At 35.9% G+C, this 21,556-nt stretch overlaps 1 protein-coding gene across 2 annotated transcripts in view; it reads right to left on the reverse strand.

Annotated features, from left to right (window-relative positions):
• DDX10 (DEAD-box helicase 10) overlaps positions 1-21,556 on the reverse strand; it is a 245,624-nt gene that overhangs the window by 179,188 nt on the left and 44,880 nt on the right. For both annotated transcript variants that reach the window (XM_045556655.1, XM_045556654.1), the window contains exons 11-13: positions 15,539-15,626; positions 12,161-12,249; positions 9,126-9,588 (exon numbers count right to left, since the gene is read on the reverse strand). In XM_045556655.1, the coding sequence (XP_045412611.1) occupies positions 9,126-9,588; positions 12,161-12,249; positions 15,539-15,626 (640 nt within the window). The remainder of the gene's footprint in view (positions 1-9,125; positions 9,589-12,160; positions 12,250-15,538; positions 15,627-21,556) is intronic.

The raw sequence follows: 21,556 nt of genomic DNA on the forward strand, positions 1-21,556 counted from the left end.
CATGCTGCAGAGAATGCAGAAACACAAAGTGGTACCTGGCTCAAAGAGACCCATCTTACTACATACTTCATTGTACAGACAATGTGCCTGCCAGAAGCCTATGTACTAATTCTTCCTGATCTTTCTTCCTTTGGTGGGGGACAATTCAAACAGAGAGCCTGTCTTAGTCTGTTTTGTGCTGCTATAACAGAACACCAGAAACTTAGTAATTCATAAAGAATGGAGATTTATTTCTTACAGTTCTGGAGGGTGGGAAGTCCAAGATCAAGGCACCACCACTTGGTGGCTAGTATGGACCTTCTTGCTGTGTCCTCACATGGCAGAGGGTAAGAATGACAAGAGGGAAGAACCCTGGGTCCTCACGTGGCAAAAGAGCAAGCTAGCAGACTGCCACATGAAACCTTTGTATAAAGGGCTTAAAAACCCATTAAGGAGGAAGGACCCTCATGACCTAATCACCTCTTAATACTATTACACTGACAACACCTGAATTTGAGGTGACACATTCAAACCACAGCAGGGCCCAAACCAAAGGAATCAAGGCCCCCTCATATTTCAACTGTGGTGGTACCTTTTACAGAGATAAATCCCACCCCCATCAGTAACCCAAAAGGCATGGAAAGGGTTATAGAGAAACTGCTAACTGACTAACAGTACGTTTTCATTCAACATGCATTACGTTACAAATACACACTCAAATACCCGACACAACATTGTATTCTATTATGGCCATATAAATAGAAGAAACAGAAAAAAGAATGCAGAATGAGGTTTTATCATCGAAAGATAAGAAAACAATCCAACCGAGAGGGAGACAAAAGGAAGCAAAAAAGTAAGAGAGCTAGGGAATTAAAGAGCAATTCATTTTCCTAGTAATTTATCTTTAATACGTTTTACAAAATCATTGGTCTGTGATGTATTGGAAATTAAAACATTAACTCTCCGAAGACAGCTTGAGAAACACTGCCCTAGAGGCTTTTAACATTTAAATCATCATGAAATCCATATAGTGATCTTATACTTATTTTATAAATAAGTTTACACTTATACTTTGACTAAAACAATAGGCCTTTCTTAATAGACATCACTGTTCCCATTTAACTTTACTAAAGTGCCCCTGCTCTGACGAATTAACTGGCTAGCACCAGCTCCAAAGAGAGTCTCCATTATCTTTACATCTCCCTGGAGTGCCTAGCCCTCCGTGCTCAATTAACTAATGGGCAGATTACACATATGCTCAGGGAACCAGCAAAGCTGGAGTACTTTAAAAAAGAATTGTTCTTGCAGTAATTTATTTCAACAAAAGCAGTAGTCATGGAGAAAAATAACTTGAGGACTTTCTTTACTGTTTTAAAATTTAGTACCTATTTCATTTCAAATTACATATACGGAGGAGAAGCACCATAATCTTTTCAGGGCTTAAAGTCTCTAAAGGTCATAACCCTACAATGGTAGACAAGTGCCCTAACACACCCCCAGGGGACTGCCTCCAACCATTCCGTTTGAAATTGCAGCATCCCACCCCCATTCCCTGGATTCTACATCCCCCTTACCCTGTTTTATTTTGCCCATAGCACACATATCCATTTTAAACCTCATGAGGCCTGCATTTCACCTAAGTGCACACTTTCAGGGTAAAGAACGATGCTTCACATCAAAGCAGAAGTGATTTAACTCTGCTTGTCACTAACAGATGGTACAAGCTTCAGATGCTGCCTTAGGCTTGGATTCAACATGTACCTTTGAAGGTGTGTTTCAAAAACATACATTGAAACGAACAATGTCAAAACAGAAATCTGTCTGGACAAATTTAAAAGTGTTGAAAACAAAGAGTTGAGTCCAGTGTCATTACAAAAATGGTCCTCCCATTAAAAAGCTTTAAATATAAAAACACTGACTGCTTAGACTTAAGAACAAGTGGTCTCATGGACAGCATTTTTAGAAACTAACCTGCCATACTGGCATGAATTCTGTACAGTTTTGTTAGAGCTATATAAATAAACACTTGTTGACAAGTTTGAAGAGCTTCTTATTTCTCCTAACTTAATAATCAAGTGCAAGGGCAACTTACATGACATTCAAGAAGAGCTTGTCCTAAACCACATTTCTTTCATTGCCTTTATTATAACTACCTTAAATATACCCTATAAATATAGCTGCTAAAACTTACACAATAAAAGTAGATTAGAAAATCCAGCAGTCAGCAAACACTTTAAATATTGAGTATTGTATAAAGTAGGAAATGAAGGGAAACAAGTCAATTTGATGCAGTAATGATCCAGCATGTTAGAGAATAAACATCAAGCTGCCAAAAGCAGCTTTTAGCTTTCCATTGTGAATTTCCATCCTCAGGAAATCATTTGCATATAAAACACAAATAGGAAAAAATATATATAATGCAACTCAGTATGTACATTTGAGTTTCAAGTCACACAATAACTATTCACTTTAAATTAGAATGAAGCTTAAATTACAACTAAAGAATTAAGCACAGCATGCAAAAGAAAAGGCACCTATATGAAACAAAAAAGCCTACATACCAACTCTACTTGAACTACTCAAAATTGGATATCATTCCACCATTGCTCCACTTCATGGTATCAAAAATTCAGAGTACAGTAGTCTTGACTTTAGAGAGCTCTTCTGTATAAGTCACCCAAGTATCATATAAGTCTCTTGAACACAAGTATTATGACAATCTCAGTAATCACCAGGCATGGAAGAAACAGAGACATGCGGATACATTATGAAATGCCAAAAAAAAAAAAAATACGAGCAAAACAGACAGTTTGAATACAGAGGTCAGTGGGTTGAAGAAGGAAAAGATGGATTCAAAGAAGAGGCAAGATCCACACTGAATCTTGAAAGATAAGACGTGAAATGCTGAAGTGGTAAGAGATCATCTAGGAAGGAATCCTTCAGTGTAAGTAGAAACTGACACTGGGAAAAATAAGCTGGTAGGACAATAGGGTAGAAGCCAGTTTACAAAGCCCAGACAAAAGGATCAACTAAAGGGAAGTATGGAAGGTTAACCACATGAAAAAAATACTCATTTGACCAAGATTCAGAGGAAGATGACTTAGAAGAACACTGGGCTCCCATAAGCCAAGTATAAGGTGATAAGAGTCAGGGGCAGAAGAACGGTAGTGCTAATGGGAAGTAAAAAAGAGAAGAAAAGAAAGAACACTAAAAGCCACTGCTAAATGTAAAAATGACAGGAATCAAAGTAAGTACAATCACATTGAGGCAAGTCAGATGGGCCTAAGCACAAACTCCAGTTCTGCCAGTTTACTAACTATGGAACATTAGGCAAGTAACAACCTTTCAAAGACTCTTTCTTAACTTATAAAACAGGGGTAACACTACACAAAGCTGCGGTAAGAATTTAAATAAATGAGATACAATATTCAAAGTGCATGGCAAGTTACAGAGAAATGATGTCAATTATTTCTTTCACAGATACACAGTATAAGCTTCTAGAAGTCATTAAGTACCTACGTACTTAGGTAGTACTCAGTAATTGCTGTCGGAAAGGGAATAAATAAAAGTGAGAAAGAGAATAAATAAAAGTGAGAAAGAGAGAAACAGGGGAAGAGAGAGAAAGGTGAAGAGACCAGAGGCAGGAAAATTCAGCTCCCATATAGCAGAATCTTGACTGAGAACTTGGAATTTTTTTAAAGAATATACATACAAATAAGCTTCAAAGTTAGCTAATCTATGTTTTAACACCAATAGTAGGTTCTCATAATACTAAAAAAAAAAAAGAAAAACTACCCAAAAAAGTAAGACAATGTAAACAGGATCTACAATCAAATGTAAGGTACAGAGAATAATCTGTGGGTATCATTCAAATCTTAATTAAAACTGACCTATGTTTACTGTTAAGAAAGTTTTAGAAAGACATTTGCTGAGCTAAAATGGAATCTACCCAGTCACATTTATAAACAATGATAAAATATAAAAGTATATGCTTAGATTTCATTCTCATGTTTAGAGAAATAAATGTTCTAAAATAAATTTTTATTTAATAATTTTAATTATATATTCACATTCTTATCTACCACTGTTTCCCTGGAGGTCAACTTTCTAAACACCCAACAACCAATAAAACTAGCCAAAATAAGTTTCTCCCCTATGATGGGGGGTGGGGGACAGCCAGCCTTCTCTTACTGCCTTATTGCATGATCACCCCAGCTGTGCTCTCTCCGGCATGTCTTTTATTGCTCCGTCACTCCTGACTCCTCCATTACTAAGGAAATCTGGTTGTCCTTTACACTGAGCTTGTCAAATAGAAAAGGACTGTGATGAGGCAGCCTTCCAGAAGGCATTGCTTGCACTTGGCACTCAGTATACCTCTCCTCTCCATTCATGCCTAAGTCAAGACAAACATACTCTATATTCCAACTCTGTGCACAGAACGAGTAGCCCAAAATTATTTACAGCACTGTCAATTGACACTACCTGGCCACCGAAAGCAAATGACATGCAAATGATGGTGGGCAGGGCAGAAGAGAAGAATGTGACTTGGCATCACAAACAGGTTTAAGTTCCAACTTTACCACTATGACCTTGGGCAGGTCATTTGAAAGCCTTTGCTTCTTCCTCTGTAATTTTAAGTAATATCTACCTTTCGTGTCATGAGGAAAAAATGAGAACTTACAAGGAAAGTAGTCAGTATATGGTAAAATGCCAAATAAACATTGTTATGGTATTAATAACAATATGATTATTAGACAAACTCCATGCACTCTGCAATTCAATGTGTTCCTACTGGCTCCAAGTCTCAATTTAGTTCTACAAATCTTCTCCCTTTTCCAGGGAGACAAGTAAGGAAGAAAAAGCTAATCAGGATAAACTGTAAGGATTGGAACCAGTTCTCCTGTATGCACAGTATGGTGTCTACGAAGATGATTCTAAAACAGGAAGAAAAATTTTTGAACAAAGGCAGCAGTGTCTGAAAAGGGAGCACACCCATTTATATGTGCAAATAATAGGATTATTTCCCATTTTTATATGGGTTTTCTTTACTTTATCAGGGTTATTCTTAAAAGTAGGTAATAAAGGAAAAAAGCATCTTCCAGTGAGTGATGGATACAACACAACACTAACACTAAAATATAAAATGTAAGAGCAAGGCTAAAATGGAAAGCCAACTGAGATCGTAGATACAGAGTCCCATTCAAAACCAACCGCCTTAAAAACATGAAGAATCAAAAAGATATTTTAGTGTAAATAAGTACTGATTTTTAAGAATTCAAAAGCAGAAATAGAAGGCACACAGATGGTAAAGAAAGAAATGAAACTATCTTTATCCACAAACACCATAATGAGTTACAGAGAACATCCCAAAGAACCCCCAAGAAAATAACTACAACTAATAGGCCAGTTTAGAATGATCAGTATACGAAAACAAATTGTATATTTATACTAGCAAGAAAGAACTGGAAATTGAAATTTTAAAAGTACCATTTATAATAGCATTGAAACATACCAAATACCAAATAGAGATAAATCTAACAAAACATGTGCACGATATGTGTGCTTAAAGTTATAAAGCAATGCTAAAGATATTAAAGGGCCGAGCACCATGGCTCATGACTATAAATAATCCTAGCATTCTGGGAGACCGAGGTGGGAGGATTGCTTGAGGTCAGGAGTTCAAGACCAGCCTGAACAAGAGCGAGACCCTTGTCTCTACTAAAAATAGAAAGAAATTAGCCAAACAACTAAAAAACATAGAAAAAATTAGCCAGGCATGGTGGCACATGCCTGCAGTTCCAGCTACTTGGGAAGCTGAGGCAGAAGATCGCTTGAGCCCAGGAGTTTGAGGTTGCTGTGAGCTAGGCTGACACCACGGCACTCTAGGTCGGACAACAGAGTAAGACTCTGTCTCAAAAAAAAAGACATTAAAGAAGGCCTAAATAAATGGAAGGACATCATATTCATGGATCAGAAGACTCAATATTGTTAAGATGTCAATCTTCTCTAAATAGTAAGGTATTTATAAACTCAATGCAATCCCAATGGAGATACCAGGTTTGTTGTACAAATTAACCAGCTGGTTCAAAAATTTATATGAGAATGCAATGGTCTAAAAATAGCCAAAATAGTTTTGAAAAAAAGACCCAGTTGAAAGACTCACACTACCTGATTTAAGATTTACTATAAAACTATACAATCAAGATAGGTGTTACTGGTGAAAGGACAAACATACACAGAATTGAGTCCACAAAGAGATATATAGGGTCAATTGACTTTCAACAAAAGTTGAAGGTAATTTAATGGAAAAAGCAGTCTCTTCAACAAATGGTACTGGATGAATTAAATACCCATACGCAAAAAAAAAAAAAAAAAAAAAAAAGGTGAGCCTTGACCCTTACCAGAGCTCCATACATAAAAATTAAGTGGAAGTGGGTCCTAACGTTAAATATAAGTGCTAAGTATAAAACCTCTAGAAGAAAACAGAAGAAAATCTTTGTGACCTTGAGTTAATCACAGATTTGACAGATATGACATAAAAAGTGATAAATCAGACTTCAAAATTTAAGATTTCTGCTCTTTACAAGACACATAAGTGAAAACAAGCCATAGATTGGGAGAAAATATTAGCAAAATACATCTCAAAAGATATGTATGCATAATATATTTTTTAAAAACCTTAAAACTCAAGGTGAGCAACACAATTTTAGGGAGAGAGGCAAAAGACTTGAATAGACATTTCAAAGACAATACATGGATAACAAATAACCACATGAAAAGACGTTCAGTCCTTTTAATGCAAACTAAAACTTCAGTAAGATATCACTACATATCTACTAGAAAGGCTTCAGTCAAGATGACTGACAGTACCACATGCTGGCAAGGCGCCGATGCAACTGGAACTTCCATCTACTCCTGTGAGGAACACAAACTGGAATAGTTGACTTAGGAAACAACTGGAGTTTTTCAAAGTTAAACATAACGCTTAACATATGTCCTAGCAACCCAACCCCTAGATATATACCCCCAAGAAATGAGAAAATTATCTACACAAAACCTCATATGTAAATGTTTATGGTGGTTTTTCTCATAATCACCAAAACTGGACACAACCAATGCCTATTAAAAAAACAAACAAAAAAACTGTGATACATCTGTACAATGAATACCACCCAGAAATGAAAAGAAACAACTGATAAATCCAATATTAACTGAAAGAAGCCAGACACTAAAGGCTACAATATTGTATTATTCCATTTATATGTCATTCATGAAAAATGGAAAACTATAGGGATAGAAATCAGATCAGTGATTACCAGAGGTTGAACGTAGGGTGAAGAAATGATTGCAAGGGGGATGAGGGAATGTTTTAGAGTGATAGCACTTTTTTTTGAGACAGGATCTCTCTCTGTTGCCAGGCTGGAGTGCAGTGGTATCATCACAGCTTACTGCAGCCTCAAACTCCTGGTCTCAAGCAATCCTTCTACCTCAGCCTCCCATGCAGCTGGGACTACATGTACAAGCCACCATGCCCCAGCTAATTTTTCTGTTTTTCGCAGAGATGGGGTCTTCCTATGTTGCCCAGGCTGGTCTCAAACTCCTGGCCTCAAGGAATCTTCCCACCTCAGCTTCTTTAAGTGCTAGAATTACAGGAGTGAGCCACTGCACCCAGTCACTGTTCTCTTCTTGACTGTGGTGGCGATTCACACAACAGCTTACATTTGTCAAAACTCAAATTGTATGCTCTAAAAAGTTTTACTATATAGTTATCTCAAGTAATCTATTTTAGAAAGTTAAAACTTGTTTTGCAATATAATTTTCTCAAATGGCAGATGAGCTAATACTTAAGACATATGCCCTACTTATGTGAACAACTCACACACTTACAAAATTATATCAGTTTTCCATAATCTTAACTCTAGTTACTTTAACTATATTCATGTTTCTTAGAAAATGTTATACAAAATATAGTTAATACATTGACTTAAAACAAAATCTTCTTGTTCTTACTTTACTGTGAGTTTCAACTGCAGACTTAAAATGTTCTGATTTAAAGCAGGATGAGACAGTCCACGATTACTGGCCCAAGAGCACAAAAATATTAAAGTCACAATACCTAAGGTTCGAATTCCAACTCTACCCTTTTCTAGTTGTATACTTTACTACAGTATTATACTGTCTCTGTGCCAGCTCTTCCCCTCTCACCTGTATGACATATAGCAGTTCCTACCTCATAGGTTATTTGAAGGACCAAATGAGACAATGTTTAGAAAATGCCTAACACATAATGCATATTAAGTGCTCAGTAAGCAGGTTTGCTGGGTTGTTTGTTTTTTAAGTCTTTAGTTACTTAAGCACCTTTCCAAGTTTCATGGTTCAGAATCTATTATGTATTTCCTACTGTGAGCCTTGGAATTTTATTAAACATTGTATAAAGGATAAGAATCAGCCTTCATTTTTTATTCAATTCTCTTTAAAAGATGAACAATTAAGGCATACTAAGTAGGAAGGGGAATAAGGGAGGAGAAAGACAAACATTTACTGTGCACCTACAAGGATCCCAGAAAATAGGTGCTTTAGCTGGATTTTCTCTTTTGTTCCTCCTAGCAGGTGGCTATAGAGAAACAAAGGATCTACATGAAAACTTTTAATAAACCTTCATAAGTGGCCTTTAAAAGACGTGCTTAGTTCTATTTAAGATATTGGCTTGGTTCCCAAAAGCAAATGGCTCATTAAGTGTAAAATTCATGTTTAGAAATATTTAAATAAGTACAACTGTTCCTTAAAATTTAATCAATCAAAGTAGTATCTTAAGAATCATAAGGAAGGATCCTCACACCATCAACCATGAAACCTCATCACTTTCCTTTGTTATAATGACTGGCAACTTTTAAAACAGAGCAACAGAAAAACAGTAACTCAGATTAAAGTTGTCGACCTCTTAGAGTTCCCAAAGTTATGAACAATGTAAGAATTCTCTGGCACTTACTCTATGTTTAAATATGGGAGCAAAGAGGAAAAGTTCACTGCAAAGAAAGTCATTCTAAATTTCTCTTAGTTCTTATTTTCCCCAAGTTCCCAAAAGGCAACAACAAGCACACGGTAAGACGACATAACAGAAGTCCCTACATTAGAAGTAAACTTACCTGTAATGCTGTATTCTCTTTAAGGTCCAACCCAAACACATTGTGACGCTTCACTTTAAAGAAATCAGCATCTTCTTCCTCCTCATCTCTATCCAAGAACTGCATAGGAACTTCCTCGATCTTCTGTGCCTCAGTGTTAGGAACAGATTGAGTTTGAGACCCTTTTGCTTTTCCCGGTTTCTCTTCTATTTCTTCATCTTCTTCCTCTTCTTCCTGGTCTTCATCACTAATACTATTAGCGAGTCTGTACTCTGTCCCTTCTAGCCTTTTTCCACCTTTCTGAAGGATGGACATTTTCTCATTGAAGTAGGCTCTAAATTCTTCCACTTCATCATTGGTGAGGGAGGGAGCCCTTGACTCCATAATTTTATTGGCTTGGCTCATTACCAATTCTTTGGTGGGTTGTTGTTTCTGCACTTTCTGAAGAAATCTTACCCGTGGTGCCACAGCAAGGCCAAGAGACCTTAAATACAGAAAAAACAATAATTATCTCAATATACTGACAGTATGTTTGCAGATGATATGGAACACTTTCTCAAGAGCAGAAATCTATTTCTAAAACATTTTTTAAAGAAAATGTTCCTCCAAGATATAACTAACAGTATAGATGACCCAAAAAGCAAGCCAAAATACACTGAACACCAGTCAGAAAACATTTTAGATGCTGCTTTTCTTTACTAGAGTAACATAGTATAAAATAAAAAGCACTGGACCAGAAACATGGTAACAGTTCAAGTACTAGACCTGCCAATTTCCAATTCAACACTCTCAGCTTCCTCATAACATGGGATAATAATTCCTGCCAGGCTTATCTCACAGTTGTTATAAAGATCCAATTATCTGTATAAAAGTACTTCATAAAATGTTAAGTACTAAGCCAGAAAAGACATGACCATGAAAGGACAAAACAGTTCTCTGCACAGGATGAACTGGAGTATCATCCTCACCTCTCCTTCTGAAGCAGAATATGACACAATCGCTGCTATAAAAATGGATTTTTATAAACCAAAGACCAAAAAGAAAAAAATATCTTGTTTCCTCCACCTAAGATCAAGATTCAACTTAAGATCAGGTGTTTCTCAGCTTGGAACAAAGCTAACAGCTTTCACTGAGTTCCCACTAATGGACTGGAAATAAAATCTTTAAAAAGACTGCTTTAATAAACAGCTATCGTTATAGTATAGATCCACTGCTCTTTTCCTATATGACATGATTCACAGAAACTGAGAGGTATAGTGTTGAAAAGCATGGATTCAGAAATAGGACTTCTGAGGTTCTAATCCTGGCTGTCGTTTACTAGCTGTGTGATCTCATTTAATCTCTCTATATTTGAGTTTTCCCATTTGCAAAATGGGATGAGAGTACCTACATCTCATAAGGTTTTTGTAAGAATAAATCAGTTGACAGATATAATGCATGGAAAGTAGCATCTGGCATATAGGCAACTACTGAGAATTTGCTGTCATTACTATAATGGGGGCTAGGGATTAGGATCACAAATTCATCTGGAGGATTTATCTTTATGTGTCACATTTATATGTCTTTCTCAACTACTAAAACTGAGTTCCTTGAAGGCAGCAACACACGTTATACATCTACAATTTTAACAACTAGTATAATCACCTGCACATACTAGGTATTCAAAACATGTTTCTTTAGTAAAATTTTTAAAACCTTTATTATATCTTACATACACCGCACTGCTTCAGGTACAAAAGGCTTCTAAAGAAAATCACATACCTCAAGGAAATTACACATCTACAAAAACTAAAAATACCAAATTCAACTGCACTAAAATTTAGGCTCAATTTTGTGCCTTCTCTAAGCATCACAAAAAGCAAGTCTTCAACTATAAATAGATATAATTTACTGGAATCTGCTGCAACAAAATGTCCCCTAAACATGGCCCTACAGGGTTAAAGACCTGTGCCTTTCCTATTTGCTAATATCCCAGCTATGTCAAGTCAGAAAACCAGGACAGAATTTCACACAGAGCAAAAAGTCAGCTAATAAGCTAAACCATGGATCATATTCAGAAATGGTGAAACCAGGAACTGATACATAAACAGATAAGCAAATGTTATCCATGGCACATGGTTTTTCATCGGTTACTTAAATGGAAATTCAGTGGCCCTACACTGCCATCTAGCAATTTATAGGGTTCAAAAATGTTACAAATGAAAAATTACCTGTTATATTAAATATACAATCTCACAAAGAATAGAAAACAGCAGCTTGCTGAGATATAAGTTTTTCTTACACTCAATTTAAAGGTAAGGACAGTCAAATTCCTGGAAAGCAGACCACACATACAGACCCGGCCTTGTAAACATTTCACCAGACTGGGAAATTTCATGCTGATATTCAAAGTATGACTAATCTCAAGGGTGCTTCTATAGGATTTTTTCAATGCCTTTCCCACGTGTAGGAGCCCACTGAAGAACAGACACTCCTTTATGGGTCAAAAGTAAAAAAAATCTCTCAAATACTAAACCAAAACAAAACCAATCATTCCATTTAATAGTAATCACAGTTACTAAACAGGGACATCTTGCCATGGTAACTGTTAGTACCCATAACAAACACCAAGACAGAAGAAATATTCAAGCAATAAGCAATATGGGAAACCAGCCTAACCTAAGAACCAGCAAACAGACTCACATCCAAAGCATAAAACATCTCTGGTTATCCAGGACACCATTTCAGAGAACAAGAGAGGGCCACAGACATTTAAAGATTTCAAAGAATGTTTATTAGTTGCTCTCCATCTCCTTTAAGATCAAACAATACGAAACGGCCAGTGTCACTTTAAGGAATTAATACTTACAAATAAGAGACTTCTTCCTGACAAGAACTGAACACTCAACTAATTTTTCACGGAGTTGATTTAATCTTTTTCTCTGCAGATTGTCAACAAACAGATTATTTTAAGGTAAGGCAGAGTGTTTAAACTAGGCCTCTCAGAGAACCACATCTGGAACAAATTCCCTTTAACCTTGAGGATTCACTATTACAACCATATTATGAATACTCACAGGGCATATTCAGGTATAGGTAGCTTGCTCACATCAAATACTTCTTTATCCTTCATCAGATATACTGAACGTATGTAGGAGACAAAACACTGCAATAAGAGGTTGAAAAGTACAATAGAAATAGAAAATGAGTTTATACCAAAAGAAAACCAATGGGATAAATAGTAAAATATATATTTATGTATATATATATATAGTTTAGCATGTCTCCATTCCACATACACAAAAACCTACCCTTTTAGAATTGTAACATTAGAAAAGACCTTGCATTTGGTTTCATCAAGCCAACCTAACTCCGAATATCACCTTCCCAAAAAGCTACTCTAGAAGTTACTATCATTTAGTTAAAATAAGGTCCCATGGGGAAAACACAGGCTTTGGAATAATACAGATTTGGGATCTATTCTGAGCTCCATATCTTATACTAGCTGGCAAATTTGTTTCTCTAAATGTCAGTTTCTTCATCTACCAAAAAGATACTAAGAAAGATACTTTCTACTTAGAGTGTTATGAGAATGAAATAAGAAAAATGAATGTAGAATACCTAGCATATATTCTGAAATACAGTAAGTACTAATAAATGCTAGTTTTCAATAATATTTATTACCATAATGGTCAAAGGATAAGTTTTTCCACAAAATGAAATTGTACAGTACTGAGGTTTAATAAAAGTATAACAGGAAAAAGTTTACTGCTAAAGCTTTTCCTTTTTATATTAATAATTTCAAATAACACATTAACTTGGAATACTTTTCTTCTGTTTGTGTTAAAAAAACAAACAAAAAAACATTATCTTCATGCTTCACAAACCAGAACATAAACATAGTCCTGATCCTTTGTCAATTTGTAAAATAAACAGATAACAAGATACATAACCAAGGAATTTTTGTTTTTATTTTTAAATGGATTTTGGTAAAATATATTTAATTCCTGTTTCTGTATTTCCTAAATTTCACATTTTCTCTAGCTTTACCTTAAACCTTTCTACCCAACTGATCTCCAAACCATTTTCTGTCTCCATAGGCATGAAAAACAATGAATGGCACCAGTTCAAGGATAATTTTTTCCCCTACAATCATCCACAAGCAATTGCTCCAGTTGCTTATCATTTTTGTTCTATCCAGATTATAATCAAAAGCTAGAAAAAAAATCACTTCTATGAAACTAGATAGCTTGCTGATGCTGGCAACGCAGTTAGCCATTCTGCTAAACCATGCGTGACATCCAATAAATCACATCATTTATTTCAATGTACTATTCTATAATCTTTGTTCTGGAAGCCTCATTTGTTGTAGGCACAAAACTAGTGAAATCATATCCTTCTAATGTTTCATATTTCCTTATAGGTAATTGGATGACCTCCTAGGCAGGCAGTAAGTCACGACATACCAGAATTCATATATTATTTTTAAATGTGTGTACTGCTTCAAAAGCTCCTAGAAGATTTTAACTCTAAGTTTGAAGTATGTTTGCTGGACAAAACATACACACAAATATCTACATGCCCAAAAATTTTAAGAAAAAAGAAACTCTGGCCAGGCACGGTGGCTGTCACCTGTAATCCCAGCACTTTGGGAGGCCAAGGCAGGAGGACTGCTTGAAGCCAGGAGTTCAAGACCAGCCTAGCCTGGGCAATATAACAAGACCCCATCTCTATAAAAACTAAAAATTAGCCAGTAATAGTGGCACGTGCCTGTAGTCCCAGATACTCGGGAAGCTGATGTGGGAGGATTGCTGAGCCCAGGACTGGGAGACTGCAGAGAACTATAACTGCACCACTGCAAGTCCTGCCTGGCCCACGGAGCAAAACCACACCTCTTTAAAAAAAAAAAAAAAAAAAAAAATTTTTTTTTTTCCCCAAAAAAAGAAAATCACTAATTTGTTCAAAGATCTTTTTCATTGGCTCTCAGGCAAAGTGGACTTATAGAAGTCCAATGTTGCATAGTTCACCATTTAGTTTTCTCATGTTTTGGAATTAATTTCCCCTGATGTAACACAGTAATTTAAGACACTCAGACTTAAATTTGAATTCCACATCTGCCACTTAATAGCTATATGATCTCAGATAATTTTTAATTTTCAAGCTAGCATTTACTCATCTGTAAAAAAATTAAATCAATACCACCTACCTCATAGGTTGTTAGGAATATTAAATAATAGCGCATGCAGAACTGTCATGTAAAAAACTCATCTCATGACTAAGTGCCTGGTTTATAGTAAGCACTCAAGTTTTAGCTTTCATCATTCCTGTTATTTTAAGCACAGCAATGATAATTTGCTAAAATATAAAATAAGTTAGCAAAAAATATAAGATCTTTCTTTTAAATAAAAATTCTTTGCTGGGAATATCCAGTTTCAAAACCATAACATAAAAGCCTGACTACTGAATGTTTACCTGCTGAGGCTACTCCATCTATAATACTTAGGGTGACCTTTCCATATCTCTTATTTTCTTCCTCCCACATCATCTATCTGCTGAAATAGAATCCAACCTTTGAATCCTTACTCTCTAGATCATTGATATGCTACAGGATACACAAAGATCTCGTAACTGCAATATAAGGCAGTAAGTGCATGGTGAAAATGAATACCTTAATAATAGGGACTCATATTTATTAATAGACAGACTGGATAGATTGTAAAATTATTTGTGCTTTCCTTCTTCCTTTTCCAAAGAATCTATTGTTAGGCACTGTAAGTACTAAAAAAATAAGTTTAACTAGAACTGATTTCTCTCACCACAAATAACTAAATATGAGATAATGCCTATGTTAGTTAGCTGCATTTTGGCATTTTACAATGTATACACATTTCAAAACATGGTGTACAATTAAATAATTTATCACTTAAGAAAAATAAAGTTAGAGTGACTTCTTTATGTATTTGCTAATCAAGAAGACTTTTAAGTCCAGAAAAGTAATTTGGGAATGTTAAATGATCATTACAGATTAAAAAATCTTAATCCTAAAGATAATTTAGCAAGAGTTCTATGCTTTCTAGAAATTAAACCTAATATAGAAAGATGTTAATCTCATAGTCAAGAAAGTATAATCATGAGTTACAGCAACTTTATTGAAGAACTAAAAGTTGTTAGTTGTTAACTTTATCAAGTATATCAGAAATCAGGCCACTGAATATCTAAAAAAAAAAAATCACCTTTAGGAAAATTTCCATATATTTCTGACAAGAGTAAAATAAGAGATTTTTCCAGGTTACTAAAAGAAACTTTTGAATTTTAAGGAATACGCTAGACTTAATCTGAAAATTATACTTCTTGAATATCTGAAGCATGACCATACAACCTAGAAGTAGAAGAAAATGAAATTTATTATGTATTTCATTCCAATGAAGAAGGTATCCAATTCAAAAACAACTTACCCTTTGAGCTCTTTCTTTTAAATCTTGATCTTGGGCTAGAAAGGATTCCAATTTTTTCTGAACATCTATAAGTTTTTCTGGATTGATTCTTTATAAAAAGATAAAGATTAAAATAAGAAATCTCAGTTTTACAGACTGAAAATAATAAGTGGCACTTCTCTATTTTCCTCGATATTTTTAAATGTCTAACATTATTTCTCATCTATGAGCCAGATTAGACCAAAATTAAACTAGATGTAAGTCTGACTCCTGCATATTATGATTACATGAGAAAAGAAATAACATTAGACAGTTTCTCTAAACATCCCATGCTGCGTGAAAGTCACTAAGATTAACATTACAATTAGCACTGGTTACTTCTTATTAAGGACAGAAAGTAGCCTCCCATAAGAGATAGATTATCAATGAAATGGAATAAATGAAATATGACATCATTTTTATAAGTGTTTGCTTCAGTCAAATATAAAATCAATTTCAGGTCATAAACAAGTGACCAATGACTACAATAGTGATTTCCCTATATAGAAATCAGGCATAACATAACAAAGATTTTACTTAACTCTAACCAGGTAGGCTACAGGAAAAGAAAAATTCTTACAAGGGTCTAGGTTTCACAAAAGAGATCCCATTTGTTTCCCTGATTTTAGACTGAACCACTTTCTTTCTGGCAAAGCATGGTTGGTGAGGGGCAGTGATGGTGAGGTTGTTTTTACTTTTATTATAGAAAGTTTTAAAAATATACAAAGGTATAAAACTTTCACTCAGCCTCAATAATTACCAACTCATGGCCAGCTGTTTCTTCTCCATCCTCAACCACTACTTTTCCCCATGTAACCACCCCACAAATTCTGTTTAGGCAAATCATGCCACTGTGTTTCAACAACCCCAATACAAGTGAAACTGATGGATTCCATTCATGCTTATTGGACACATCCACCGTGACAGGAGAGCACAAACCTCCAAAGTGGACAAACAACACTAAAAATAATTGTATCCAAAAGGTATAGTTCTTTCAACCATCAATATTTCCTAAAGCTAAGTGTTCCTTTCCAACCCTTATTTTTCTCCACTGATGGCCTTCTGAAAAAGTTGTGTAACAAAAAGTTTTAGGTTGGGCACAATGGCTCATACTTGTAATCCTAGCATTTTGGGAGGCCAAGGCAAGAGGATCACTTGAGGCCAGGAGTTCAAAACCAGCCTCGGCAACATAGCAAGATCTCACATCTACAGAAAAGCAAAATTTTTTTTAATTTCAGAACATTACAGGGATACAAACATTTAGGTTACATACATTGCCTTGCACCGCCTGAGTCAGAGCTACAAGCATACCCATCCCCCAAACAGTGTACACAGTGCACCCATCACGTGTGAATATATGAATATACCCATCCCTTCCCTCCCCGCTCCAACCTGCCCAACACCCAATGAATGTTACTTCCATATGTGCACGTAAGTGTTGATCAATTAGTACCAATTTGATGGTGAGTATATGTGGTGCTTGTTTTTCCATTCTTGTGATACCGTGCTTACCAGAATGGGCTCCAGGCTCCATCCAGGATAATACAAGAGATGCTAGATCACCATTGTTTTTTTGTGGTTGAGTAGTACTTCGTGGTATATGTACACCACATTTTATTAATCCACTCATGTTTTGATGGGCACTTGGGTTGTCTCCATATCTTTCCAATTGTGAATTGTGCTGCTATAAACATTTAAGTGCAAATGTCTTTATTACAAAATGTCTTTTTTTCCTTTGGGTAGATGCCCAGTAGTGGGATTGCAGGATTAAATGGTAGTTCTACTTTTAGTGCTTTGGGGTATCTCCACATTACTTTCCATAGAAGTTATACTAGTTACAGTCCCACCAGCAGTATATGAGTGCTCCTATCTCTCAACATCCATGCCAACATTTGCTGTTTTGGGACTTTTTGACAAAAGCCATTCTCACTGGAGTTAAGTGATATTTCATTGTGGTTCTGATTTGCATTTCCCTGATGATTAGAGATGTTCAGCATTTTTTCATGTTCGCTGGCCTTTAGTCTATCTTCTTCTGAAGTTTCTGTTCATGTCCTTTGTCCACTTTTTAATGGGACTGTTTGATTTTTTCTTGCTGATTTTCCTGAGTTCTACATAGATTTTAGTTAACAGCCCTTTATCAGATGTATAGCATGCAAATATTTTCTCCCTTTCTGTAGGTTGTCTACTCGCTCTAGTGATAGTTTCTTTGGCTGTGCAGAAGCTTTTTAATTTGGTTGGGTCCCATTTATTTATTTTTGTTAATGCTGTGATTGCTTTGGGGGTCTTCTTCATAAATTCTTTGCCTAGGCCGATGCAAGAGTTTTCCCAACGTTTTGTTCTAGAATTCTTATGGTTTCAAGCCTTAGATTTAAGTCTGTTATCCATCATGAGCACAAACTGTGAGGCATCAATTACCAGATGTCAAGCTATACTACAAGGTTATAGTAACCAAAACAGCATGGTATTGGCACAAGTACAGAGACACAGACCAATGCAGCAGGACTGAGAACCCAGATATAAAACCATCCTCGTGTAGCCATCTAATCTTTGACAACGCAGACAAAAACATACACTGGGGAAAAGAATCCCTACTCTTCAATAAATGGTGCTGGGAAAACTGGATAGCCACATGTAGAAGACTGAAATAGGATCCGCACCTCTCACAAATATTTTTTTCCACATGAGCCAGGCACCATCCCACCTGTAGTCCTAGCTACCAGGGAGGCTAAGGCATAAGGATCACTTGTGCCCAGGAGTTCAACGCTACAGTGAGCTATGATCACACCACTGTACTGCAGCCTAGGCAACAGAGTAAGATCCTGTCTCCAGAAAAACAAGTTCAGAAAAAAAAACAAGTCAGACCAGTGTCCCATGTAAGGAGCTTGGAAGTCACCACTGCATCTTAACAAGTAAAAAGCTAAAAAGACTAAGGAGTAGGGGGAATCTCTTCTTCAATCCATTAAGGAGGTGAGGACACTGGACAAACCACAGTCCCCAAGATAGGAAAGACAGGTGAATACAGGGAGTCACGGGTTATTAGACAGACTCGTGAGCAGAAACAGCAGGGGGAACCAGTGCCTGGGTAGGAAAACCTGAAATGTACTTGATAAATTGCTGGAGGCTCAGTGTGGAAAATCTGAAAAATAAAAACTCAAGTAGAACTCATTCACAGGGTGGCCCCCACATTTGTGAATTTTACCTCCAGGAGCTAAAGCCAAGTTCTCACAGTAAATATTAGTGAAAAACCCCTTATGCTTCCATCAGGGAAAGGGAAAAAGGAACCATTTTGAAATACACCAGAGCACTCTGTTCTTAGTTTCTCCTGAGCATAGACCTTGTAAGTGAGAGCCAAATCTGGTGTTTTATCACAGACTAACTGACTGGGGAAAGGGAAACAACCCAGTTCTACCCAGCTTTTGCCATCTTCTCCCCCTTAAGTTGGGGTGGGGGGAAGGTAGTAACTGAAAAACATTTACAAACTTCACAGTTCAGAGGCACAAGCTCATGAAAAGACTGAGACCTAATCATAGGACTATAGAACACTTCTCCTGTTCCCCTCACACCTTACCATATCACTAAAAGCCTACATTTATAGTAGATCCTTTACCTAGTACAACATATTTGACTCAAAAAAAATTATAATGCATACTAAAAGGCAAAAAACACAATTTGAAGAGAGAGCAACCATCATAACCAGACATGGCAAGGAAGCTGGAATTATGAGACCAGGAATTTAAAATATCAATAATATGCTAAGGATTCTAATAGATAAAATAGACAGCATGCAAAAACAGATGGGCAACATAAGCAGAAAGATAGAAAAAGAATCAGAAAGAAATGGTAGAGATCAAGAAAACAGAAATGAAGCATGCCTTTAACAGGCTTATGACCAAACTGGACACAGATTCAAAAATAATCTCTGAACTTGATAAAAACCCTCAAATCTGACTGAAGACAGAATAGTACATTCATTACTGTGGGACAACTATCAAAAGTGTCACATATATATAATGGGAATATTAGAAGAAAGAGAAAGGAAAAGAAAAAATAGAAATTATACCATGCATCTTCTCAGACCACAGTGGAATAAAATTAAAAATCAACTCCAACAGAAACACTCATCTCTACACAAAGTCATGGAAACTAAACAACCCTCTGAACAATTATTGGGTCAAGGAGGAAATTAAGATGGAAATCAAAAGGTTCTTTAAATGATAAAGAGAACACAAGTTATCAAAATCTGTGGGACATAGCTAAAGCAGTCCTGAGAGGAAAATTTATAGCCATTTCTAATTCTACTTGGATTTTCTCTTTTCTTAGTTAGCCTTGTTAGTGGTTCATTAGTTTTATCTTTTCAAAGAAGCAACTTTTCATTTTTTTGATCCTTTATATTGTTTTTATGGTGTCCATTTCATTTAGTTCTCTATTTCAATAGTTCTGCTCTATTTCTTTTCTTCTGCTAACTTTGGATTTAGTTTGTTCTTGTTTTTCTAGTTCCTTGAGGTACAGTGTTAGGTTGTTAATTTGCCATCTTTGTTTTTTTGATGTAGACATTTAAACGCTATAAAATTCTCTTTTAGCACTGCTTTTTCTATGTCTCACGGGTTTTGGTATGTTGTGTTTTCATTCACTTCAAAAATTTTCAATTTCCATCTTTATTTCTTCTTTGACCCAGTGATCATTCAGGAGCATGCTATTTAATTTCCATGTGTATACAAGTTTCTGAAGCTCTTTTTCATATTGATGTTGCAGCTTTATTCCACTGTGCTCTGAGAAGATACTCGATACGATTTCAATTTTTAAATTTAAGATTTGTTTCGTAGCCTAAAATGTGATCAATGTAGAATGTTCCACATGCTGATGAGAATGTATATTCTGCAGTTGTTGGGTGGAATGTTCTGTAAATATCTCTTAAACTGGACTTCAGACCAAATGGTAGATATGTCACTAGACATTGGTCTGAAGTCCAATGTTTTTTTTTGTTGATTTTCTGTATTGATTATCTATCTAATGGTATGAATAGGGTGTTGAAATCTCCCATTATTGTGCTGCCGTCTTTTTAGGCCTAGTCATATTTGTTTTGTAAATCTGGGGGCTCTGACGTTGGGTACATATACATTAGTATTTAGGATCACTATACTCTCTAGCTGAATTGATCTCTTTATCAATATATAATGGCCTTCTTTACCTTTTTTTCCTGTTTTTGATTTAAAATCTTTTTTATCTAAGTATAGCTACTTCTGCTTGCTTATTGGTTTCCATTTACATAGAATATCTTTTTCCACCCTTTTACTTTCAGTTTATGTGTCTTTATGGTTAAATGTCTTGTAAGCAGCACAGTTAGACCATATTCTTTTATCCAATCATCCAATCTGTATCTCTTAAGTGGAGCATTTAATCCACTTATGTACAAAGTTACTATTGATATGAGGCTTTGTTCTTATATTGTTAGTTGATTTCTAGTTGTTTAAGGGTTTTTTTTTTTTCTTTTTGTCTTTATGGTTTGCTCAACTTCTGTCATGTTGCCATTTAATTCCTCTCTCTTCCTCCTTTGTGAGTTTTATAAGACCTGCAAGTTTTATATTTTTATTTTCATGACGGTAAATACTGACCTTTTGTTTCCATGTTTAAGACTCCTTTGAGCATTTTCTGTAGGGCCAGCACAGTAGTGATGAATTCTCTGAGCACTTGCTTGTCTGGCAAAGACTCTCTCTCCTTCATTTTATGAAGTTTGGTAGCTCTATGTAGTCGTAGATGTCTCGAAGGCTTTGTTCATCCTTTGATTCCTCTTTAATTTGTCTGATTATTTCAAAAGACCTGTCTTTAAGTTCTGAGGTTGTTTTGTTTTGGGGTTTGTTTGTTTTTCTGAGACAGGGTCTCACTCTGCTGCCTGGGCTAGAGTGCAGTGGTGTCATCATAGCTCACTGCAACCTCGAACTCCTGGGCTTGAGCAATCCTCCCACCTCTGTCTCCCAAATGGCTGGGGCAAGTGCATGCCAC

The sequence above is a fragment of the Lemur catta genome, chromosome 7 (assembly GCF_020740605.2).
Source record: "Lemur catta isolate mLemCat1 chromosome 7, mLemCat1.pri, whole genome shotgun sequence".
In the NCBI taxonomy this organism is placed as follows: Eukaryota; Metazoa; Chordata; class Mammalia; order Primates; family Lemuridae; genus Lemur; species Lemur catta.